This window comes from Maniola jurtina, chromosome 18 (assembly GCF_905333055.1).
Source record: "Maniola jurtina chromosome 18, ilManJurt1.1, whole genome shotgun sequence".
Lineage (NCBI taxonomy): Eukaryota > Metazoa > Arthropoda > Insecta > Lepidoptera > Nymphalidae > Maniola > Maniola jurtina.
The window spans coordinates 11,963,450-11,989,241 of NC_060046.1; the positions used below are offsets into that span (position 1 = coordinate 11,963,450).

Genomic DNA, 25,792 nt, shown 5'->3' on the forward strand with positions numbered 1-25,792 from the left:
TGGACTATGAGAAACACGTCTGGGAACCTCTGATCAAACCTTACCCTTTCCGCGACGGAGACAGCAGAGATCCTGCGGGGCTGTGTGCAGTATATCCGGGCCGGCTGCTTGTGCTCCTGGCAGTGGTCCAGCACCAGCTGTGGCAGCTGCGTGGTCTTGCCGCACCCCGTCGCCCCCGCTACTATTATCACCTGAAAGTTTGCTTATTATGAAACCAATCAAAACGTTATATCTTTTAAAATTTATAACTTAGGTATTTTTTCATAGTCCTTAGGTTAGCTATTATATTATATTTTATATTTTACTGTACGACTTATGTTTATGTTAATGCATGCTGTGACTGCCCGTAAGTGGAGTTGCATAAGAGCCCTAGAACACACGCACAACAGACGGAAACGTTTAAGTGCGGAAACCAGCCCAGAGAGAAGAAGAAGAAGAAGAAGAGCCCTAGAATTTAAGGAACAACATGTATTTAATCTAAATGTGTAACTCTGTGGGCGGTACTATAGTAAATAAATAAATATCTCACAGATATTTTTCAATATAATTTGAATCATAAGAACGCTTGGGAATAAGTTGCGTTAGGACTTCGTCTGTGTTGGTGTTAGCTGGCGGGCGTGCTCTGCCTTTTTGGAGTGTTTTTTTTTTGTTAAAACTAACTGGAAAGCGCTCTAAGGGGGTGCCGTGCGTATGTCGGCGAGTGCCGGCACAGACGGGGTCCATACTTGTATAGTTTAACTAACTTGTTACAAATAACTACAAACTTGACATTGGCTAATCTTTGTAAAGCCAGACAAGAGAGAGAAAAAAAAAAGTTGCATTAGCAAACTACAGAGATCTATGTACCCCACTCATTTCACTTCAGCTTGTCAGCCTTAGTAAGCACCTAAGTTAGTTTTTTTAATAAGTAATACCTGGTTGTGTAAGACGGCATTGATGAGATCCTGTCTCTGTTCATACACGGGCAACTTCTCTCTGAACTTCAGTAAATCTGGGTTGTATGTCGTGTTTGGGACCTGCAATCAAATATTCTTCATTCATGAAACACCATCAACTTTGCATCCATACAATCCACGGTAATATAAATGCAAAAATAGCTCTGATTTATACAATCATCGAATTACTTTATGTAATGCTATTCTATCATTTTGAATGTTAATTGTTTGGCATTGAAGTTGAAATTATTTATTTGCAAGAAACATTGTACATAAAAAGATGTTAACATAATATTATTGAATATCCAATATGCTTCTCAATTGACATGCAATTGTCTAGATTAAAATAAAACTGGTTACCTGTGGCACACCATTGTTTAACTGTCCCAGTGTCTTGTGAGCCAGCTGTGGGCTCCTCTCTTTCTCAGGACAGCTACTCAAATCATCCTTCTCCTTGCTAGTGATAGGATATGCATTAAAAAGCTCCCCAATGCTGCAGCGCATGTTGCTATCCAAAATGAGTTTAGCATCATTTTGAATTATTGTTGAGCCAAGACGTTTGTATATTGTTAAGTAGCGGTTTACACCTGTGAAAATACAAAACATTGTTTACAGTATTATCCTTAGAATTATATAATTATGAATAAAAAGTAATCCATGCTAATATAAAAATGCAAGTATCTGGCTGTCTGTCACCTGTTCACATCCATTTAATAGACTAGACAAAATTTGGAACAGAAATAGCTTGCTAAGAAAAAACCTACATATTCATCTTTGGAAGGCTTTTTATCCCAGAAAATTAAAGAGTTTCCATGAGATTTTAAAACCTTTATATACATACACGTGGATGAAGTCACTGTCATAAATAAATTGCCATAATAATATTTCACACCTTAAAAACGTAATTATGTGTTGAAGTAATTACTGATTTCTTGACCAAGCTTGATTTTCTAGTTATTTTACTCAAATTATTTCATAAGGTGTGCAAAATTTTTGGCATCTCAATTAAAGATTGCACAATCAAGTTGGTAATAACGCAATTTTTGCTTTGATATTATGAGTTTCTTACTTGAGAATGATACATTATAGCTAAACAATGTTAGATCAGGCAGGCAATAATTAATTTTAAAACAGAGGAACTGACAGAGTGACATCAATAAAAAGGTCAAATAACTGGGTCTAGAAACTTATATGTTGGTTTTTTGACACAGACTCCACTAAAGATTTTCAGAAATGCCGCCCAAATCATACCAAGGTGGGTTAACTAGTAAAGAACAATTACTTTATTAGTATTTTATACCGTTCTATTTCCGTATATTATGTGAACCTATTACCATAAAAACTTAATCACTTAAACTAAATAGCATTGTAAAAGAAATAAGTGGAACAATGGTAAGGAAACAGTCAGATGTTTTTATTTACCTTTCCCGCGCGATTTAGACTTCAGCCCCAACTTTGCCACCGTCTCGTGGATGAACCCTCGCTCTTGAGCTGACAGGAACGTCGGGAACTTCAGTTCTGTCTCATTTTCATCACTCAAAAACTTATCCAGCTGTATCTTCAAAGCTATGCTCACGGACTCCGCGATTGGAAAGTGTTTATTGCCTATATTACGCTTGCCCTTCTTAGAACTCATTTTTAATTTAAAATTAAACTATTAAATAGAACAATGAATAATGCTTTACTATTAACATTGGACTTTCAAATATGAATTATTATTATGTTATGTTTACTACAAAATCGACGGCAATTAAAAATTCCCCTGAAGACCAAGAAGACCATAGACAAATGCCAAATGGTCACAGACCTAATCCGGAGGCAAATGTTATTTTTTGACGGTGACATTTTTGACAGCATTTAATTTTTTTTTTTGTCTCTTGTGCCATTGATGATTGACTCTTGTCTCTTATACTTAAATCTAAATGTTCCAATCAATGCTTTCAGCAAGCTTTTTGGGCTCTCTTTTTGCCGTGTTTTTTGCTATTTTCATGTAACTAACAAAAACTAAATTTGAGATCAATTTCATGATTAAGCTACACATGCAAACTTTTTCATACTTTTTCTCATCTTCAGTGTGGGACTCTTTCTTTGTTTTCTAGACCAGTGGTGGTCGATAGTTAGAATTCCGAACGCAATTGCATAAAAAATTAAAATGACAATTTGAAATTGACAGCTATCACAAAATGTCATAACTTTTGTTTTTTGGTCGGTTTGTCATATGTCATATGTCATAAAACATTCAGCTGGTTCAGCTGCACGTGTGTCTAATTTTTCTGTTTTCTAACTTCTGCTAATAATTTTCACTAAAATACCAGTATATCTAGCACAATAAGTAGACAAATTGTGCTTTGTAAAGAACAATATTGGTTTCTTTTCTTGTGAGGTTGCACAATGTCTAAGAAAATAAAACACTTGGTCGTGGATACGACTGCGTTCATCCGAGCAGCCAACCTGCAGGACATCGCGGAAGCTGTTTACACAGTACAAGAGGTTGTCGAAGAGATAACCAACGACAGACAAAGAAGGAAACTCGTAGTGCTACCGTACGACTTGAAAATTAAGGATGTGTTCACAGAAAACATCAAATTCGTTAGTGAGTTCGCGAAGAAAACTGGTGACTATACCAGTCTTTCTGCTACGGATATTAAGGTAATGGCTCTAACATATCAACTTGAAAAGGAGATTATCGGTGCTGGCCATCTTAAAACCGAACCAACGATACAAAAGACTATCAAAGTTACTGGGCTACCTGGTTTCAATTCTGATGCAGATAAAAATACTCCATCTCAAAATAACCCAGAATCTGAAAAAGTAGACAGGAATGAACTCTATTCCCCTGAATTTGATGAAACAAGCATTCAACCTATTTCAAATAATGAAAATGAAGAAAGGCTAATTCCAAGCACAGCTGAAATAGATACAAATAAAATAGCTAACATCCAAGTTGAAGATGTAAAGAATGTTGAAATTACTGTCAAAGATGGTGAAGAAAGCGATGATGACAGTAAACTAGCAGAGGAAATAGCCAATCAAATAAAAAATATGGATTTGAGAGATGAGAAAGAAGTTGATGACTGTATTGTCAAGGTTTCGGATGATGATGATGAGTCAGAAAGTGAGGAATCTGATAGTGATGATGGTGAATGGATTACACCTAACAACTTAAAAGAGAAGAAGAAAGAATTAGAAGATGGAGAATTTGAGGAGAAAAATGTTGATGTAGCATGCATTACCTCCGATTTTGCCATGCAGAATGTTCTAAAACAAATTGGGTTAAATGTAACATCTATAGATGGGAGAGTCATAAGACAGTTACGGACATTCATTTTCCGTTGCACCACCTGTTTCAAAACGACAAGCATTATGACCAAGCTATTCTGTCCAAAATGTGGGCATGCAACTTTGAAAAAAGTATCCGTAAGTGTAGATGAACATGGTAACCAACATATACATATAAATGGTAAGAAACCCTTGACAGCTAGAGGCAAAAGGTTTAGTTTGCCCACACCTAAAGGTGGCCAGCATTTTCAGTACCCTATATTAACAGAGGACCAGCATATACATAAGAGGTTTGCAACAAAAATGGCCCGAAGCAAAACAAATGCTTTAGACCCGGACTACACTGCTGGTTTCTCTCCCTTTGTTATGAAAGATGTAAACTCCAAATCTGCAGTTCTCGGTGTTAGGGCAGACAAACAAGACGTTAAATACTGGATGAAACATTACTCTAAAGGAAAGAAATGAAGATATATTACTTTAAAAAGTGTCATTTTATTTGTTTTATCAAATATATATACATATTACATAATTAAAACTTATGTTTATTTTTTCATACATCCACTCATCTCAGGCCAGGGATATATCTATGAGTTTTACTTACATAAGTAGCTTACATGATTAACTTACAATGCTTATGTAAACACTTATAAGTGCATTTACCTCAATTTTGTTGTCAATTACATAAGCTTCTTACGTGAGTAAAACTTACAGGTGTAATCGCAGCCTTATAGATAACAACATGGCACAAACTACATTAACAAAGTGCAACAATTGCGTTTACTTTCCTATCTATCTATTAAAGTTGTGCTAACAACACACACTCTAAAGGTGTCTCACATTGTGTCTAAGGCCTCAATATGATAGTCTTTCTTCTTAAAGAGCTGCATACATAAGATGTGCCTTTAAAATTTTGTGCATTTTGTGTATTTTTATATCACAATATTATTACATAATGCAAAATAGGTGATTCCGATATGGTTTATTCCTTTTCTTTTAACTTTTCTTCAAAGAATGTAAAAACTGAGTCTATGCATTTACATGATGTCATTTCGTGTTTTGGATGACCTGGAAAAAGATAAACTTGGTTAGGTATGCAAATGAGAACATGCATAAAGGTAGGGTGCCATAGCTATGCTACTTTCTAAATACTTTGGTGGACATTATTTTGGTCGCGATTATACTAGTAATTTTTTTACTCATGTAAGTAGCTTACATAATTAATTGACAACAAATTTACTAAGTTAAATGACACTTATATAAGAGCGTTTACATTAGTAAATTTGTTGTAAGTTAATCATGTAAACTAGTTATGGTAAATGGTAGTTTTTCCAAAACTGTTTATGAAACATCATGATTTTAAAATACCTATTTAATAAGATATCACTCAAGGGGGAAAACTTAATTTTTTTTGCAAAATTTAAATTCTGCATCTGTGTAGTGGTAACAGGTTTCTATAACTGTACTCAACAACTTTACAACTCGTTTTTTTTTAATGGCAGTGACACAGACAGACAGACTGGACGAAACTATAAGAGTTCCAGGTTTTATTAGGGAACCCTAAAAATGGGCTAACTTATGACTGAATAAAATAAAAACCGGTAAGTTGTGAGTCGGACTCATACGAAGGGTTCCATACCCATTACCTAAGTATCATAAGTACAAGATTATGTACTTGTTAATATTTTTAGTTTACATTTTGTATTATTTGTTGTTATACTTAGTAGGTACCAACAGTAATACAGAATCAGTGATCAACTCTATTACAGTTCATGAGACACAGCCTGCTGACAGACAGGCGGATGAACAGAGTCTTAGTAATAGAGCCTGTTAGCACATTCAGGTATGGAAACTTACAAAGTAGAATCAAATTAGTAGGGTAGAACAGAATAGTTATCAATACTAGTATTTATTAGTATAATTTCAGAGCCTCGATAGCTCAATGGTTGAGGAGCGGACTGAATTCCGAAAGGTCGGCGGTTCAAACCCCACCTGTTGCACTATTGTCGTATCTACTCTGGCACAAGCTTTACGCTTAATTGGAGGGGAAAAGAGAGTATTAGTCATTATTAGCATGGTTAATATTCTTTATAAAAAAAATAAAAAAATTGAAGTGTCAGGAGCATTTTCCAGAAACCTTACCAGCTGAAACTCTTGTGATATCAAAGTCCGGAGTGTTCATTGGAGTATCTAATGGTGATGTGCTTGAGATCCAGTTTTTTGATATCTGAAATGAGATTTCTAAACATTTACATTTATTTGAGGCAGCTTATGAGTATTTTGAAACAATGTCGCAAAGTTCCTCTATCGATTAAAAAAGAAATGACGCAAATCGGTTCAGAAATCTCGGAGATTTCGGTGTACATAGGTAGAAAAACACAACTCCCTTTTTGAAAGTCGGTTAAAAAAGTAGCCTATTTTACGCCCTGGTCAATCCTCTACTTGCCTGTGAAAGTCCCGTCAAAAGCCGTTTCAGCCGTTCCAAAGATTAGCCTTTTCAAACAGACAGACAGACAAAAATTTTAAAAACGTGTGATTCAGTTATGGTATCGTTCAAATAACCATATGAGCTTAATATGAGGTAGTTATTTCGAAATTTTAGACAGACACTCCAATTTTATTTATTAGTATAGATTAAGACACATGCCAGTGTCTAGCCAAGTGTAAAAAGAACAGCGATGCACCGGCAGTATGTATATTACACAAACCCTTTCAAGCTACTTTCGACCCCCTCATAACTCTGTAACTATTGAACTTACACACTTACAATTTGGATACAGATGCCATTGACTTTTCTCTCCATAATCAGATATTGATTTCAAGTTTACAAGCTTAAAAAAAAATTAATTGGTAGAAAATAGTAAAAAACTTACTTTCTTCAAGTGCTTTGAAATCTTTGCACCAGAGAACCCATGAACTGAATCTGTCATTGCCACTGCTTTGACTCTCTTCTCAAACTGCTTCTTCTGTTTATCCCCCAACATCACTGTGAGGACTCCTCCGTAGCTGTGAGCCACTATAATGATGCTTGACGCTTTAGTGTTTGTTATGTACGTCTCCCACGTATACCTGAAATTCATAAGCAGTATTAGTACTTTAGCTAGGATAATATATAGCTATAAGGAGTACTTTAGCTTTTGTAATATAATCTATACATATAATAAAATTGTAGAAAAGTGGTGTCTGTACAATGGAAATTTATAAAAAAAAGTAGCAGGGGTTGTTATTATATTGATGCCGAACCCGAAATTGTAATTTTTTTTTTTGTCTGTTTGTCTGTGTGTTTGTGCACGCTAATATCAGAAACGGCTTATTCGATTTAGATATGGTTTTCACTAATATATTGTAGTAAGCTTCACTTAACATTTAAGTGTTTATTTCATGTCAATCGGTTCATAAATAAAAAAGTTATGTCAATTTAAAGAATCACGGCGAACATTTTTAACGTACAGAGTACGTACTACACGCGTCGCGCCTGAGCGTCCGTGGCTATATAAAGCGCGCTGAGAGCTATTCCACGCGAACGAAGTCGCGGGCACAGCTAGTCTTAAATACTTATACTCTAAACAAACATGCTAGATTTAAAATGTGTATTACTTAATGATGCACATGACTTTGGTGTGGATTTAAGTTTTATTTAAATCCTGTGGGAACTCTTTGATTAGATTTTTTACCAATTACAGGTATGGGTTTACTGAAACAGCCATATTAGCCAACTTTTATCTTAGACTGCATTTTCACTTACTACCAGGTGAGATAGCAGTCAAGGGCTAACTTGTATCAGAATAAAAAGTATGATATCACTCTCCAGGTCTTTAAGAGGGCTCTCTCCGTCACTTGTTTCCACTTGTTTCATACAATCGTAGTTCCAATTTCATTTGAATATTAAGCGACCTAAGTCCATGAAATTTTGCAGACATATTCTAGAAACTAATATCTATGTCTGTGGTTTTCCAGATTTCTGTTAAAATATTTGGTTTCAAAGTTACGCGGTCTTAAAATTTTCATACAAATCTTGGAGCCCCTGTAATTTTAAAACTACATATTTTTAGAAAAATCTAAAACACCACAGACACAGATATTAGTTTCTAGAATATGTCTGCAAAATTTCATGGACTTTGGTTGCTTAATATTCAAATGAAATTGGAACTACGACTGTATGAAACAAGTGGAAACGAGTGACGGAGAGAGCTCTGTTAACAATATCCATGCAAAAAAATGACACTGATCCATTTTTCTGTTGTGGCATGATTGAAGGAGTAACCAATAAGAACACAATTTTGCATTTGTAATATTAGTAGGATGTGTTTCAAATAAAAAGAATTCTCAAAAATAAAAACAAAAATTTGTTTTGATACAAATGTGAATTACCCTGCAGAAGGTATAATTTGAGATGCATAGTATTGTAATATGTATGTATTATAGATTGAAGCTTAAGTGAGTTTAAATTCAACCAACAAAGGAAGGCAACTACTCAACAATCAATCTCAATTCGTGTGACCTTCAACATTATTTATACCCATACATACATAGTATGTTCCTCAGCTGTGCTGCTATGTTTAATCTTCTTGTCTTCCCGATAGTTGTCATTACAATTCAGTACCATGACGCCATAGCCTCTTCTCTGTGCTTGTCTGATGTAGGGGATTTGAGTACCGGAGTCCAGAGTGTCATTAATTATGAGCCTGTAATTAATAGCAAAGCTTTTTACCAGACTGCTGCAAAGCCAAAAGGAAGGGTTATGATTTTAGCAGTCTATGTATGTATGTTTGTATCCAGATTCTGTGTTCCACTGTAGCACCTAACTACTGGGCCGATTTGGATGAATGAGGTGTCAATTGATTTGTTGTAAAGGTCCGGGTGACATAGGCTACATTTTATATGAAAAAAAATTAACTAAAGGGATGTTACATCAAAATTTTTTCTTTGCTATCATATTTAGTGGGATCTCAAATGAAAGAGGAGAAATTCTGATTTCATGAATATAAATGTACTACAACATTAAAATATACCAAACAACAGAAAAACTGTAATATTTTAGGATTTATTAAGACGATTGCAGTTGGATTTTAGTTTTCAACTTTATTCCTTTTGAGATACTAAGCTCCAAAAACAAAAATTGGCCGTTCTAATACTTACGAACGAGCCCACTGGCCAGCTCTGACTGCCCCAGAGCCGTGTATCAACACCATCAATACATCTTTCTTATCATAATCTTTGGATACAAATATAAACGTCCCATCCTCCTCCATGCTCCCTTTAGGCACAGGCAGTCTGTATAGTCCCTCTTTCTCTAACAAATGATATATGTAGTCAGTGATCGCTGCACCAAGGACTTCATAATGGGCCTGGCATTCTTGGTGATCATTGCTGATATTGAATTGGAATTGTTCATCGCCTGGTTGGCCCTTTTCATCTATTTTTCTTAATTGTCCATCTGTGAAGGACTATACAACTTAGCTTCATATTGCACCAATAGGATACTTCCAGTATGCATGGATTTTTTAATCCGCTGGAAAGTCTCTGATTTTTGGAATTAAAAGCATCGAAATTGCTCAAGTAGATTTGTGGTGAAAAGGTACTTAATCTTTGTACATAACAGACAGACACATTTTTATAATATTAGCCATTTTCGATCGAATCGATTGAAAGTTTAAAGTTAATACCTGAGTTAAACGCATAGCCTAAATCCGTGATAGTTTTGTTAGCGGCCATAGTCTTCCTGTGTGTTAAACAATAATTATTCGTGCCAGTAAAAACCACTTTTGGGCCTTTGCCGAAAGATTGTTTACAAAACCGGAGAAGTTTATTCATGAATTTAATCTTGTATATTCCTACTTAGATATAAGTTTTTTAACAAAACTTAAAACGAAGGTAACTTAGGTTTTGTTATGTGGGTATACTTTACTGTTTAACTTGAATAATATTAATTAATTCAATCAAACGCAAAAAATAACAACTTCTCAAAAATCATGTTATTATTGGTGATGGTCTGTGTAAATCACTATGTTATTGGTCTGTGGTACATCACTATCCTTGTTTTTTTTTTCCTCTCTCGTCTGGCTTTACAAAGATAAGCCAATGTAAGTTTGTAGTTATTTGCACTTATTTGTAACAAGTTAGTTAAACTATACAAGTGTGGACCCCGTCTGTGCCGGCGCTCGCCGACATACGCACGGCGCCCCCTTAGAGTGCTTTCCAGTCAGTTTTAACAAAAAAAAACACTCCAAAAAGGCAGAGCACGACCGCCAGCTAACACCAACACAGACGAAGTCCATCCTATATATGTTATTGGTCTGTGCACATCATCACCACAGACAATCACTTTTTTTATTTATTTTACGGCCCTGGATATAACTCTTTTAAGGCCTTTAGCTAAAAAAAAAAAACAATCACTGACAACCGCTGCAGAATAGCTACAGCACTGATGACCATGCATTGCCAATTGCCATAGGTAGGAAATAGGAAATAAGAATACGGTTGCTACTACTGAGAACAATAAAATAACGTTATTCCTCCCTTTATAATAAAGTGCTTTATTAAGTTAGTGCTCTGTTTATAGAAAACCATAGCTTTGGTCGCATTCATTTATTCCTAACATAATTAATGTCTGCACAACAATATTTTGCAAAAGAATACATTCATAAATACACAACTGCCAGAGCATTTATACAGATTTAAAGTAAACAAATACATAATAGGCATATACGATTTAGTTAAAACTACCTAACATAAATTTATGCTTGAGCATACTTGTATCACCCTACCATACAACATTTTAAATTTGATGAGATGAGTTTGTAGTTTTAAGTAAAATCACTGATTTATACTACTATCCAACTGTGTAAATAAATACATGGAAAAGAACTTGTACATCTATTTGAATCAAATACACAAAGAACAATCTGTTCAGTCTGTTACTTTTTCGCTTGCCATTTAACCAATTTTGACGAAATTTTGTACAAAGTTAGCTTGCATCCCAAAGATATGCAATTTTTTATCCCAGAAAATCCCAAAGAGTATTTTAAAAAATGTCAACCATGTGGATTTTGATTTTTTTAGTTTTTAGTTGTGGGCATGTAGACAAAAATAAAATAAATATTTAATTATTTACAGAAGCACTTGCATGTCATTTTGAATAAAACAAGTTTGAATGCCAAGCCACCTAAATATTGTTAATGTCTGTGGTTATTGATAGCTAGTATATTTCTATCCCATTGCATTGACAATGTGTTCCTACAATTTATTATAGTCTACTCATTGTACCAGTCTAGAAATAGTAAAGTAAATGACATTACAAGCAAGAAGAATAATACATAGACCCTGAGTCCTGCATTCCTTTGAATAGCTTGCTTTATTTGCTCGTTGGCATCTTTCATGGTTTCAGTTGTGCCCACAACTGTGGTGGCTATCCTGTCTATATCTTGCTCTTGTTGTAGAATCTGGGAAAAAATGAGATTTTTTTATTTAGTTATCTTTCAATACAATGTGAGCAGTCAGCCTTGATTTTAAGTTGAGGAAAATAGTTATCACCATCACTTCACTAAGATGAAACCATTAATGAATGACACATAAGAAATTGTAAAAGTATATTTGAACAAAATAAATCTAATAAAGGTACTGATTTAAGTAATTTGCAGTTTGTTATATTATTTTGAAAATACTTCAGTGAATGTTTATAATTCTATCACAATTTAGTACAATATACTTAAATAATTCACTGTTTCTGTTCTTGTTCGTAATTTGTTTAGAATGTTTACCACTCAAAAAAGAATAGATAAATAGATTTCTGTTTTTGCTGCTTATACATTTTATATTGTATATAAAAAGTTATTAGTTCATTGCTTGATGGTTCTATGGAAAACAAAGTGATTGTATACCTTTTCAGTAAATATCTCTTGTAATTCAGCAATGTGCAGTACTTTGCTCTCTATCTGTCTCACTTCCTCTGTCATACTGTTCAGCTCGTTCAACAGCTGCACATTCTCAGATTCAAACATTTGCAGCTCCTCCGCACTGAGCTCTCCCTCATCCGACAACACTGCTACTTCATTCTCCGACAAATCAAGTTTACTCTTAGAAGTATCCACTTCTTCTTCTCCAACATTATCTGTGCCTACATTTTCTTCTTTTTCTACAATTTTTTCTTCTATGAACGGATTCGGTATATTGGATTTAGTGTGTGGTAATTCTAAACGAGACAGTTTTCGAATATCCAAAGCTCTTTTTACCCTTAACGCTTTTAACTCGCTATGTATTTTGCATACAGCTTTTAAGTACGAATCTATGAGGTCTGTTACGGCGTCCATGTAGTCCCGCATCTGATGGGACACAGAGACCTTGCGATTATCATTTCTAAACTCTTTTAATAGGTGAGAACAGGTGTTGATTATTCTTTGCGCTCCTGTGTCTATTTGATCTCTTTCTGCTTCAGACATTTCATCCCCGGTTATATTATTAAAGAAGCTTAAATACCTCTCTCTGTGCTCTAGGAGAAAGTCCCGAAGTTTAGTTATTTGTGAAGTTATATCCTTGGCTGTAGCCATAAAACCTGTCTTCGGTTTACTTCGAAGTATGCGTTGTTTGTCATCGCTGGTGGGACTGTGGATGCCGAAAGCTTTATTCCGCGTTCGAACAGTTTTTATACAAGCTTTGAATAGCGGTGTTATGTCCATTTTCAAGAAAAATTTCTTCGAAAAATGCAACAACAAACGAATTGAAGTTCCAAACACTCCAAATCCACATCCAAATCATAATCATTTGACATTGACATATGATTGACATAAGAATTTTTGAATCCAACTGGCTTGACGGCTCTGGATTCTAGCCTTTTAAGCCCAAATGTAACTTTTTTTCGAATTGGCTTTACGGCTCTGGACTCTAGTTTTTTTGAGCCCAAATCCAATTTGTTTTTAACTAGCTTTGCAGTTCTAAGCACCGACCAGAAACAAAAGGTTCTAAGTTCTAATGAATAATTTTCATCAACACCACGAAAAGTCTTTGTCTATGGTTTGAGCTATCATTTTTGTCTGTTGATTTGATTTGGTGAGTTGTAGGTACTCTGGTTGTAATCATCTCTATGGTTGTAATTGTGGTTGTAATAGGTGGGTTATTTATTCATCTGTGTATTGACTGATATCAACTGATATTGACAAACAAATGTGAACAAATTCACTGATTTTCTGTTTTCTGTATTGCGTTTTTTAATGTTCTAAAAATTCAGAAATTTGGTTTGGATATCTTCATATTTCGACTACAAATTATTTGAGTGTGATGTAAACTTGGAACTAATCATAAAACGAAAAAAATGACTTCGACTGACCACAGTTTCCGTCACAGCAAACATTCCATACCAATTGATATTTTGGATGACCTCTGCAGGTACATAGAAACCGTGAACCTATTATATTTAAAGATTAAAGATTTGATTGAAGAAGCGAACATGACTATAGCGAGCTAGTGACCAATTTTCGGATTGAACAGATAAGAACTCATTTATCGGCAGTAAACACAATCGCTTTTTTATCAAAACCAAATATTGTAGTCTCAAAACAGAAAACATTACTACACTAGCGGCACGCTATGATGGCCGGTTTGACACATTACAATAGTGATGTGGAATGTCAATTTATTCTCGAACAAAAATCAATTAAGTTTTGTTTTTGTACCTGATTAAATAGGTTTAATAAAACAAAAATGTATATGTTTATTTAATTTATTTGAACGAACTGAATATTTGAACGAAAATGAATATACATACTTTATATGCACACAAGAAACATATGAATACAAAAGATACCAAAAAAGGTGCCACAAAAGGCCATAATTAATCAGATTCGTCCATACTACTATTTTCACTGTCGTCACTGCTATCATCACATACATTAATAATTATATGTTCGTTTTCTATAATATTATCTATTTTCACATCTCTTTCATAATCTTCCCTTATTAATTTAACAGTTCTATTCACAACCTTTTCCCAGTCTCCTTTAGTCACATGTTCACAAGCTTCTTCTAATAATTTTAGCATTTTTTTTGTGGTAAATGGGGGTTCTGTATTGTGTCTTGCAGCATATCCCTTAATTTGAGCCCACACCAACTCAATCGCATTATACTCACAATGGTAAGGCGGTAACCGTATAACTCTGTGCCCATGTTCTAATGCTATTTCGTCAATGACGTATTGGATCTTGGTTGGTTTGTTTTCTTTTAAAAGACGTACTAATTCCGCTTTTAACATATTCATGTTTGCATCTACGCCATTTTTACGAAGCCATGCGACGATATCAGCTTTCTTTTGGGATTGGGCAGGTGGCTTGTCAATTTGCATCGAGTGGTATGGGGCGTTGTCCATAATTATAATAGATGGTTCAGGGAGGCTACACAACATTGAGGTAAACCATTCAGTAAACTTTTCTCCATTCATGTCTTCATGATAGTCTCCAGTGGTTTTTGACGCAAAAGCCATGAGAGAACCTTCGACAAACCCGTTGATGGTTCCGGCGTGACAAATTATAAGTCGCGATCCTTTTCCTACAGGAACTTTGGAAGTAGATGCTGCTGTGTCATCGTTCCAAGAACGGCCTACAGTATGGTTAGCATTAAGCCATGTTTCATCCAAGAACACAACATTTTGCCAATTTTTGATTTCTTTCACTTGCCGTAAAAAAGTATACCTTGCCATCGCTATATCAAATCTTTCCATCAATATTTTGCGTTTGTTACATTTTTTGTATCGAAATCCAATGGTCTTCAAAATCTTCGTTAAAGAACTTTCCCCACCGAAGAATAATCCAGCTTCCTTCAGTGAATGCACCAACTTTTTTCTTGTTGGATACTCCTTCTGTAAATAGTAGCCGTAAACATGTCTTCGGATAGCATCGGCATCAAAGCTATCGATGCCTACGACTGGTTTTGCTCGTTTTCTCTTTTTTGGTGTGTGAAGTTTATTTTCTTCTGTGCCAGTCTCGCCATATTTTTTTTTAGTTATCCGTCTAACAGTTCGTTGTCCAATATTAAGCGCATCAGCTACGCGTTCAACCACTGACGTTATAGGTAAAATTGGCCCTCCATTTTGAGCTTCACGATCGAAATAGTTACGAAGGCGTATTACGAACTCACGTGTCTGACTATTTAGAACAGTTCTCTGCGTACGTTCGGTCATATCGACGAAATCCACAACAAAGGGCTTGAACAGAGTCCAAATTAACGAGCAAGGGTCAACAGTAATGCAGTATCAATATTTGAAATCCAAAGCCAGGTCAAAACTATATCACAATCGCATTGCACTGACAGTTTATACTTTTCGAAGCAACGTCAATTCGAAACTGCTTTGTTTTGCATTGAGCATTGACGCGAGTTTGCCGGAGGTAGTAGTTGTGCTAGCCAGCGATCCTATGTGACGATCGTATTAGATTCCATTTTTAAAAATTTATTGATATTTTTTTGCGATTTCAGAGGTTTGTCCACATAGTGAAAATTGTTCATATTCACAAGTACATTCACCCCTTAAATGGTGCAAACTGATTTTTCTACACTTGTATACATTTAAGAAATCAATTTAATAAATAAATTTTGAGTCCTAAACCTAAAACTACATTCGATAAAATTTATGAATCTCTGCACATCACTATCGTCAATAAAGTAATACAATTATTTCCTTCAAAGTCGTTATCAATTAATACGGAACTTCATGAGCGGACAAACGTCAAACCGGCCATCATAGCGTGCCGCTAGTTTAGTTACGCGAAAATTAACTGTTTTGACCATTAATCTTATATCTTGCGCAATCCATATAGAGTTGATTGTCAAGTTCCAACCTTTAAAACATTAGCTACCAAAATTATCAATTCTGAAAGCAGATTCTACTGGGACAATATCCTCCTAGTCCTTGCTACTGAGCATGGATCTCCTCTTAGAATGTAGGCGGGTGTTTGCATATGCTTGCCAATGCTTGTTGTATGTTGTGTGAAGTGCATCCATGAAAAGATAGGGGTGCACTATGGTCAGTTTTGAATCTGACCTCCTGAATAGGAGACAGATGCCTTAACCATTATCACAGTCATTCCTAGTAGACCCAAATTCAGAACCTTAATCCTATGTAGCATTGTTTATAAAAGTATAAGTTTCAGAAAACTCCCCCATTTCTGAAGATAACTTAAAAACTACTTTTCAGACTTATGGCTTTTTAGATAAGTGTAAATTAAAAATTTATAACACCCCCGACAAGTGAAGGTTACAGTAACTAGAAAAGAGCTGATAACTTACAAACGGCTGAACCGATTTTCTTGGATTATAGCTAAGAACACTCTCGATCAAGCCACCTTTCAAACAGAAAAAACTAAATTAAAATCGGTTCATTAGTTTAGGAGCTACTATGCCACAGACAGATACACAGATACACACGTCAAACTTATAACACCCCTCTTTTAGGGTTGGGAGTCAAAAAAGGACTACAGATTAGATTTCTTAAATTTCAATTTTGTTACTATAGTAGCTCTAACAACTAAAACTTTCTACCTTTCAGCCGATTCATAATCAACTTGCCCCCAGAAGACCGGGGCAATCTGGTCAGGATCTGCTTTCAAATAGAGCTGGCCCACTGGTTCTACCTGGACTACTACTGCACCGATGAGTCCACACGACTCAACCCTTGCGGGATTAGAGAGTTTGCAGCTCATATATTTCAGGTACTTACATATTATAATGGATTTAACATAACCATAAGATTTAGCATAAGAACTTTCTCTGCTTCTTGACACTGCCAGAAAGTTCTTATGCACATAGTTTTTTATTACATAAACATTTATAAAGTACTAGCCGATGCCCGCGACTTCGCCCGCGTGGATTAATGTTTTTCGAAATCCCGTGGGAACTCTTTGATTTTCCGGAATAAAAAGTAGCCAGGATATTATCTATCTTCATTCCAAATTTCAGCCAAATCCGTCCAGTAGTTTATGCGTGAAGGAGTAACAAACATACACACACACACACACACACACACACACACACACACATACACACACATACAAACTTTCGCCTTTATAATATTAGTGTCATGCTATTACAAGTCCAACTCGTACTTGACCAGGTTTTTTTACTTTTACAGCACGTCCCCCAACTCAGAGAGCACATAAGAAACCTTGACGAAGTTCTAGACAACTGGCGAGAATATAAGCAGACAGTACCAACATACGGAGCCATCCTACTGGACAGCGACCTGACCCATGTGCTGCTGGTGCAGTCCTATTGGACCAAGGCTTCTTGGGGCTTCCCCAAAGGCAAGGTCAATGAAGATGAGGAGCCGTGGAAATGTGCTGCTAGAGAAGTAAGTTTAGTTTTAAGATTATGCTATAATTATTATTATTTATCAACATTACATGACCATTATCTTACAAATTCAACAACTGACAGCTTAATAGGACACAATTTTTGTTCAGAATAGCCATTACGTACATTTAATTCAAAGGTATATACTTTTTTTTAAGGTGCTCGAGGAAACAGGCTTTGATATCACAGGCCTGATAAACAAACAAGACTACGTCGAAGCATTAATCCACGACCAAATAGTTCGCCTTTACATAATTGGCTACATACCGCGCGACACGAAGTTTCAACCGAGGACTAGGAATGAGATAAAAGCCTGCGAGTGGTTTCCCATAGCAGACCTACCCGCAAATAGGAAAGACATGACTCCCAAAGTCAAAATGGGCGTCGGCCCAAACGCGTTTTTCATGGTGTTGCCATTCGTCAAACGCATGCGACGCTGGGTTTCGGAACGGAAGCAAAAAGTTTTTAAACGAACGCGCCACAAATCGATGGGAGAAATCGAATCGGTCAAGGGAAAAAATAAATCCATTTCTCAAGGTTTAGAGAACGAGATACACGACTACCAACAGAGTTCTGAACATAAATATAACAAAAGTCATGGTAATAATTCGCATACAAAGAATGGCAACACTGCTAACGAGAAAAGAAAGGGCGGGAAAATGGCCAAACGTCAACTCTTTACACCACAAAATACGCGTACAACCAATTTGTCGCCGGAGAATAAAGATAATGAGGGTGAAGGTCCAACAAATGAGGGGGAAGAAAATAATTCGTATGTAATGAACTTTGTCGCACCGTCGTGGGCTAATTTCAGATTTGACAGGCGCGCCATCTTGGATTGCCTGTCTTGAGCAAAAGGGGTCTTAGTATTAGAATGGATCTCAAGTTTTAAAGTATAGTGTGCGCAAAATAAGCAGTCTAATCTGAAGTTGTAAAATGACGGTTTGCGCCGGTCTTTGGCTAAAGAATAAATCGAAACCTCTACAACTGCCGATAGATAGCGCTAGTTGTATATAGTAAAATTGACTTTCTAAAGCTTGGTATTGGTAATTTTCTCCTCTTTCATTTGATATCTCACTCAATACGATAGCAAAAAAAATTAATTTACACCTGATTCATCAAAATCGACTCAGTAGTCTGGGCGCTACGGTGGAACACATATACAAACTTACATATATAGACTGTCAAAATCATAACGCTTTTGGCCTTGCCGTAGTCGGGTAATAAATAAAAATAGACGTTATTTCAAAAACGTCCAACACTAATTTTGTTCTTACCTGTCTGTTAATCTGTTTTTACCTGACTGCGGCGAAACCCTAATGGAGGGTTGTGTTTTTGCCCTGTATGTATATATATGTACGCTCGTAACTACTCAACGACTCGATAAAATATGATAATTACTGGGTACCTACGTTACCTATGTTACTGGGTACCTACCTACTACCTATTCACATAAAATTCTTAAAAAATCAAAATGGTGGATTTTGTAAGTTTTAATGTGTAGGCTTTTTGAGAACTTTTGAATTATTATTTGTATACAATGCGAAGTCTTACGCCTCGTATTCAGATCGTACTACTAGTTTTGCGCACACTATACCTACTTGTTTATAAATCGATGAAACGTATGATTGGTTTCATAGTTTCGCTATCGAAAATAAATTTTTGACTTAATATTTTTGCATTTTTCTTATCATTGACCTTTTGTTGAATTGAATATCGGAATTATGTAGTTGGGACATCCTCACTATGTGACGTATGATAATAAGCAATATGCTAGACATATCGTGTATTAAAGAACCATTAGAATCTAGATAATGCCTGCGACTTCCTGTGTGGATTTAGGTTTTTTTTTAAATCCCGTGGCATCTCTTTGCTTTTCTGGGATAAAAAGTTGCCTGTGTCAATTTCCGGGACGCAATCTACCTCTATACCAAATTTCATATAAATCGGTAATCGGATGGATGTTTAAAAATCGCGTGGGGCTTCTTTGATTTTCCGGGATAAAAAGTAGCCTATGTCCGTCCCCGGAATGTAAGCTAACTCTGAACCTTTCATTAAAATCGGTTAAACTGTTGGGCCGTGAAAAGTTAGCAGCCAGACAGTATAGACACGCTTTCGCATTTAGAATATTATAGTATGTCGAAGACGCACGCGCACGATCCGTTGAAAAATTTCAGTAGGTATGTATTGCTATTGCCACTATCAACGAGAAATAAAAATTTAACAAATGTAAATTAAAAATTTACAACACCCCCGACAAGTGAAGGTTACAGTAACTAGAAAAGAGCTGATAACTTTCAAACGGCTGCACCGATTTTCTTGGATTATAGCTAAAAACACTTTCCATCAAGCCACCTTTCAAACAAAAAAAACTAAATTAAAATCTAATTTAGCTCTAAACTGTTGGCGGATTATAGCAAAATAATTTTTAACTGTTTCTTGCTAAATTAAAATCGGTTCATTAGTTTAGGAGCTACGATACCACAGACAGATACACACGTCAAACTTATAACACCCCTCTTTTTGGGTCGGGGGTTAAAAATGGTCTCAATCGTTAACACTTATCCCTACACTTGTTAACTACAACCAAGGCAGAGCGGTCTTCATCAAATAGAACAACTATACTAAATTTGATTCTGGAAATTATACTGAGCAGGATAATCTTTGCTAGGTTTAAGAGAAATACGTGAATTATATATTAAATAATTTTATTTATAATACATTTATCCAATATAAACAATAATATCACATCATAATACAATGCTAGCCAATATTCTACTAAATAATAAAAATCCTGATCGCAAAGTAAAAATTAGGCTTGCTAATGCATGGTGTAAAAAAGCGATCATATAACAAAAATCCTTAAAATGTTGTGGTAATTAATTTAATAATAATTAAATTAATTAATTTAAAAATTATAATATAATTTAAAAAATAATTGATTGATTTAATAGAGGATTGTTTTTGCATATGAAATTATTAACGTAATATGTATTTTATAAAAATGATGATGCGCCCAGATTGATAAAACACTTCTTGTAATAACACATTCACATTGTTCAACGAAAATCTGTCATAAACAAGTTTTAAAGTACTCGTAAATCAACATGTCTTAAACTAATGCTATCCTTTTCCTCAGGGAGCATTATGAAAGGGATAGAAATATATTTAGACCTGTTATTTAGTTTAATTTAGATATTTGATAACCAGAATTAGTCACATTACTATAGGAAAGACTATGTTTTATAAATCATAATATATTACACCATGCTTACACAAACAGACAAGTTGTGATACCAGTTTGGTTTTAGACAAAACTTGTCGAAAACATGTTAAAAAATTATAAACTGTCATTATTTCAGACATGTTAACAGATAGTAGAGATAATTAAACATATTTTTTTTTTCAAGTTTTGTATACTACTACTATTGGTGTAGACTGTAAACAAAGTGGCAACAATTTATACTAAGTATACGTAAAACAAACATGTTTTAGATCTTGGTGTAAATATGGTATTATTTTCAGGTCTGGACGCACCTTTATATAACAATTTTCAAAAATACTGTTTTCAACTTAAAGTAGCCAATAGATTCTTTTGGAATAAAAATAACTAACAGTTTAAAATAGAATTAGTATAGATAATTCTTTTCTCAGTATTTTTTAAGGTCAATTTTTTGTTATAATTGATTTGATCATAGTTGGACTAAAAATACCAAAACATAATTCTAACTAAAATTAATGTACTTAAATTCCCTTTCCCTCAATGTCCTTTGAGTATAATAATTTTAGTTATAAATTAGTTTAGTCATAAAAAACATCTGAAAATCGAAAGGAATACAGGTCAGAGAAGATAATAATTTACGCATTGATAAAATTTCGCTACTTTAGGTATTTACTATTGTAAGGTTATTTTTAAAAAGTTGATTTGAGTTGTCAAAAATAATGTAAAATTATTAATTTAGCTGATGAAGGTAGTTTGGTAAAATCGATATTTGGCTCATTCGATGTCATACAATCTGTTACTAGGAGGCCAACAAGATTGAACTTGCATAAATACGGGTGTTTCGAAGGTTTTAGTTCAGTCTCCTTCTGAGATTCGGAGCGATATCGCATAATTTCGGTATTTGGGTTGTGAACTGGATAATTAGATGTTGTGATAGCAATCACGCTCTAATTAAATTATTTATTTTGGCATTAGTTCAGTCTTCGCGCGAGCGTGTACGCGTTCGGGTGCAAAAATGGCGAACTCCGCGAATTTTATAAAATGTCAGTGTTCCGTGGTTTTAAATGAGCTTTTATGCTTTATACAAAACAAAATAGACCAGATGGATGAGGATAGTATCGTGAAATTAGTTGTGGATACGTTTTCATACCCAGAAATTAGTGTTGCAAAGCAACTGCTATTTGCATCAATTAACACAACCGTGAGAAACATCTCGCGGCGTAAAGAAAAAGAGCACAAAGATGTGGAAGATATTATTTGCGCTTTCAAAAATACGGAGCCGGATAATACGCCTATTTTTGCAGCAAGAGATTTAAGCAAATTGCCGCCAGTAACTTTCGATCACATTGACGTAACAAGGTTGCTAAAAGATGTTGTTTTGATGAAATCGGACATTAACTTTATAAAGGAAACATATGCAACTGTTCAGGAGTTAAATCATCTGAAAAATCATTTAAATCAATCATTGGCAAGTGTGGACAATGTAAATAAAAGGCGCGGGGCATACTTATTGGATAGTGGACCTTCTGGCATATTAAATCTTTCAAATATGTCTGTTGCGAGTAGTTCTCCGATGCAAGTCAATGATAGTCAAACACATGATCAGACAAACGAACACCGGTCTCATTCACTCACACAAGACGTAAGCGCTCAATGTGAGGACGGTGTCCCTTTCACTCGTTGCGGTCGATCAGACGATAAGAGCACTTCGCGCGCGGGTACAGAGAAACTTGCATTCAGCAGAAATACGTTACGTAATGACTCATCACAACAATGCAATACACAGCCGGTGAACATAGACGCGCGCGCCTTAGCGGATGTTAGCCCGACCGCACACTCAATAAACTTGGTTACAGGTAAGACTGTGGCTGAGGTAGTGAGGTCGGAAGGTGAATGGAAGCAGGATGAACCAAATCAGGAATGGACTGAGGTCCAAAGAAAAAGATATCGGAATAGAAAGGAGGGTGTTAGAGGGAAAGCGGCTATCCAGGTTAATGACAAGTTTAGGCCTGCTGATTTAAAGATTCCGTTATTTGTGTCTAACGTTCATAAGGATACGTTAGAAAAAGACATTGTGGAGTACATATTTCTTAAAACTAATGAGAATGTAATAATACAAAAAATAAAAATGAAGACTGAGAGGGGCTATAGTGCTTATAAAATAATGGTAACACGACACAAGTTGCACATCTTTCTCAACGATGAAATCTGGCCTGACGGGGTAACTTGTCGTCGATTTATGCCGTACAGAAATCGAGATCTAAATATTGATAAGAACAGAAACATCCCTGATTTGTAATGTATAACGCAACGATGGTAACATATAATTGCAAAAGTATAAAGCGCTCTGTGGAAGGTGTTCAGCAGCTGTGCAGCTTTGCTGATATAATTGCTCTCCAGGAGACGTGGTTGCTACCCTTTGACCTATCATATCTGGCGAGCATTCATGAGGATTTTGGAAGTACGGGAACCTCTGCGGTGGATACGAGTGCGGGTGTTCTCAAAGGAAGGCCTTTTGGTGGTGTCGCTTTGTTGTGGCGTAAATCTGTGTTTCAGTGTGTGTCGGTCATTCAGTGTGCGAACCCTCGTATAGCGGCGATTCGTATTACCACGTGCGGTCGCCCTATCGTGGTTGTCAGCGTGTATATGCCTACGGATTGCAGCGAAAATGTACCAGAACTCACGGACTGTTTAAGCTCCATTAGTGCCATCGTAGAGGAAGCTGGCATCGAATCGGTATTTATTCTTGGAGACCTCAACGCGCATCCAGGTGAGCGTTTTTACAAGGAAATTTTAGACTTTGCTGATGAACAAGACTGGCTCTGTGCGGACATAAATAAGTTGAGTATGAATACCTATACTTTTATTAGTGAGGCACACGGGTGTAGGCGGTGGCTAGACCACTGCCTCGTTAGTGCTGCGGCGTGGCATTGTATCACTAATATTTATGTAAAATATGACGTCTACTGGTCGGACCACTGCCCTCTGGTGGTGTGTTGTGATTTAAATGTTATAAGTCAAAAACTACCAGTAAATATTTTTGAACGTAGTACAGTGCGATGGGGGGAGAGAACCTTCGAGCAAATAGATGCATATTATAACAAGTGTAACATACAATTAAAACACTTAGACTTTCCGTGTGAGTTATTGGAATGCTCTGATTATTTTTGTGATAAGGCCAATCATAAAGATATAATTAATAATTTGTACAAAGACATTATAAATGTGCTGCAACAGGCCGCTAGTGAGACCTGTATGCTAAAAAAGTTTAGCCGGAAAAAACCACTGGCGGGCTGGAATAGGCACGTGCGTGACGCTTACTTGAATGCCAAGCATAAATTTGACGTATGGTGTTGGCATGGCAAGCCAGTTAGCGGTCCTATTTTTAATGACATGGCTGAGTCAAAGAAAATTTTTAAAGGAAAACTTAAGTGGTGTCAAAATCACCAGGAACAAATAAAAATGGATATGCTGGCGGCACACCATGCTAACGCTGATTTCAAGAGCTTTTGGAAATGTACAAATCAGCTTAATGTTAGGCCAGGCATTCCAGCAAGCGTCGACGGTATCTCTAGCCCAAAGGAGATTGCCAACTTGTTTGCTAATCACTTTGCTGTTAAGTCGCCTCTTGGGCCGCAGCGACAGAGTTTCGGTGCTGGGCCTCGTGGAACTAAAACATCTGTTATAATTCTGGCAAAAGATATACGACGAATTATCAGTAAGTCCAAGCGTGGTAAGTCACCTGGTCACGATGGACTCAGTATCGAACACCTGAAGCATGCGGGATATCACTTGCCCCGTGTCTTGGCATTGTTATTCAATCTGTGTCTAAGCCACTCGTATTTGCCTCCGGACCTAATGAAAACTGTGGTGGTACCTATTGTAAAGAGCAGGACGGGGGATGTGTCTGACAAGTGTAATTACCGACCGATTTCGCTAGCCACTACCATAGCGAAAGTGCTTGACAGTGTGCTCAACCAGCATTTGAAGAAGCACGTTAAGCTGCATGACGCTCAATTCGGATTTCGGTCCGAACTGTCAACAGAGACTGCAATCCTGAGCTTGAAGCATACTGTCAAGTACTACACTGACAGACGCACTCCTGTATATGCTTGTTTCCTGGACCTGTCACGGGCTTTTGATCTGGTGCCATATGACAATCTGTGGCTTAAGTTAAAAAAGACAGGGTTGCCACCAGAAGTTTATCGTCTTTTTAAATATTGGTACCTAGGTCAGGAGAACCGAGTGAAGTGGGCGAATGAGCTCTCGGACGCGTACAGGCTGGAATGTGGCGTCAGACAGGGTGGTTTGAGCTCACCATTGCTTTTCAGCCTGTACGTGAACGAGCTGATTGAGGGACTCAGCAGTATGCCGGTAGGCTGCTACGTAGACGGTGTCTGCGTCAACAACCTTAGCTATGCCGATGACATGGTGCTGCTGGCTCCTTCAATCAGTGCGCTTCGCAAGATGCTTGCGGTATGTGAGTCATATGCTGCAACACATGGCTTGAAGTATAATGTCAGGAAGACGGAAGTCATGATCTTTAAGGCGGGTACCAAATGTCCAACGTATGTTCCACCTTTAAAACTCAATGGAGTAACTCTTAATAGAGTTCACAAATTCAAATACCTTGGACACTTGTTAACCGAGGACCTTAAGGATGATGACGATATGGAAAGGGAACGCAGGGCATTGTCGGTCCGAGCGAATATGGTGGCCCGAAGGTTTGCCCGATGTACAGATGCTGTGAAAATCACACTGTTCAAGGCATACTGTACATCCTTATACTCAGCAAGCCTGTGGGTTCACTACACGCAAAGGGCTTACAATGCTCTGCGAGTCCAATACAATAATGCGTTCAGGATTCTGTTGCGGCAACCTCGGTTCTGCAGTGCATCGGCTATGTTTACCAAGGCGCGGACAGACGGCTTTGATGCCGTCTGGCGCAGGAAAACAGCCTCACTATTGTGCAGAGTCCGTGGAAGCAGCAACAGCATCCTGCGTATGATTAGTGATAAGGCGGATG

The 25,792-nt window shown here is 36.4% G+C and overlaps 6 protein-coding genes across 9 annotated transcripts in view; 3 read left to right on the forward strand and 3 right to left on the reverse strand.

The window, feature by feature from the left end:
- Positions 1 to 2,739, reverse strand: part of LOC123874541 (3'-5' RNA helicase YTHDC2-like) — an 11,446-nt gene extending 8,707 nt beyond the window's left edge. Inside the window, exons 1-4 of the mRNA XM_045919960.1 lie at positions 2,358 to 2,739; positions 1,296 to 1,522; positions 915 to 1,016; positions 45 to 191 (exon numbers count right to left, since the gene is read on the reverse strand). Coding sequence (XP_045775916.1) covers positions 45 to 191; positions 915 to 1,016; positions 1,296 to 1,522; positions 2,358 to 2,571 — 690 coding nt within the window. The 5' untranslated portion in view covers positions 2,572 to 2,739. The remainder of the gene's footprint in view (positions 1 to 44; positions 192 to 914; positions 1,017 to 1,295; positions 1,523 to 2,357) is intronic.
- LOC123874552 (FAM172 family protein homolog CG10038) overlaps positions 1 to 10,208 on the reverse strand; it is a 27,824-nt gene extending 17,616 nt beyond the window's left edge. Inside the window, exons 1-6 of one of the 2 annotated variants that reach the window (XM_045919976.1) lie at positions 9,878 to 10,208; positions 9,351 to 9,648; positions 8,741 to 8,896; positions 7,085 to 7,280; positions 6,354 to 6,438; positions 5,178 to 5,279 (exon numbers count right to left, since the gene is read on the reverse strand). In XM_045919976.1, the coding sequence (XP_045775932.1) occupies positions 5,194 to 5,279; positions 6,354 to 6,438; positions 7,085 to 7,280; positions 8,741 to 8,896; positions 9,351 to 9,648; positions 9,878 to 10,025 (969 nt within the window). In that variant the 5' untranslated portion in view covers positions 10,026 to 10,208 and the 3' untranslated portion in view covers positions 5,178 to 5,193. Of the gene's footprint in view, positions 1 to 5,145; positions 5,280 to 6,353; positions 6,439 to 7,084; positions 7,281 to 8,740; positions 8,897 to 9,350; positions 9,649 to 9,877 lie in introns of those variants that run through there. The other variant, XM_045919977.1, reaches the window with a different exon arrangement.
- LOC123874550 (syntaxin-18) overlaps positions 1 to 12,971 on the reverse strand; it is a 16,071-nt gene extending 3,100 nt beyond the window's left edge. The window contains exons 1-3 of one of the 3 annotated variants that reach the window (XM_045919975.1): positions 12,092 to 12,970; positions 11,469 to 11,653; positions 9,668 to 9,671 (exon numbers count right to left, since the gene is read on the reverse strand). In XM_045919975.1, the coding sequence (XP_045775931.1) occupies positions 9,668 to 9,671; positions 11,469 to 11,653; positions 12,092 to 12,886 (984 nt within the window). In that variant the 5' untranslated portion in view covers positions 12,887 to 12,970. Of the gene's footprint in view, positions 1 to 9,667; positions 9,672 to 10,784; positions 11,654 to 11,971 lie in introns of those variants that run through there. The other 2 variants (XM_045919974.1, XR_006797948.1) reach the window with 2 other exon arrangements.
- On the forward strand, positions 3,156 to 4,750 carry LOC123874548 (RNA-binding protein NOB1). Its single transcript, XM_045919972.1, has one exon. The coding sequence runs from the start codon at positions 3,327 to 3,329 to the stop codon at positions 4,677 to 4,679; it is 1,353 nt and encodes a 450-aa protein (XP_045775928.1). The 5' UTR covers positions 3,156 to 3,326; the 3' UTR covers positions 4,680 to 4,750.
- A 378-nt stretch (positions 12,972 to 13,349) lies between the features above and the next one.
- Positions 13,350 to 18,777, forward strand: LOC123874275 (m7GpppN-mRNA hydrolase). Its single transcript, XM_045919518.1, has 4 exons — positions 13,350 to 13,592; positions 16,741 to 16,903; positions 17,323 to 17,541; positions 17,702 to 18,777. Exons 1-4 carry the CDS (start codon positions 13,519 to 13,521, stop codon positions 18,392 to 18,394), a joined length of 1,149 nt encoding a protein of 382 aa, XP_045775474.1. The 5' UTR covers positions 13,350 to 13,518; the 3' UTR covers positions 18,395 to 18,777.
- Positions 18,778 to 21,868: 3,091 nt separating this feature from the next.
- On the forward strand, positions 21,869 to 23,065 carry LOC123874643. The gene has a single exon (XM_045920134.1). It carries the CDS (start codon positions 21,869 to 21,871, stop codon positions 23,063 to 23,065), a length of 1,197 nt encoding a protein of 398 aa, XP_045776090.1.
- The last annotated feature ends 2,727 nt before the right edge of the window (positions 23,066 to 25,792 follow it).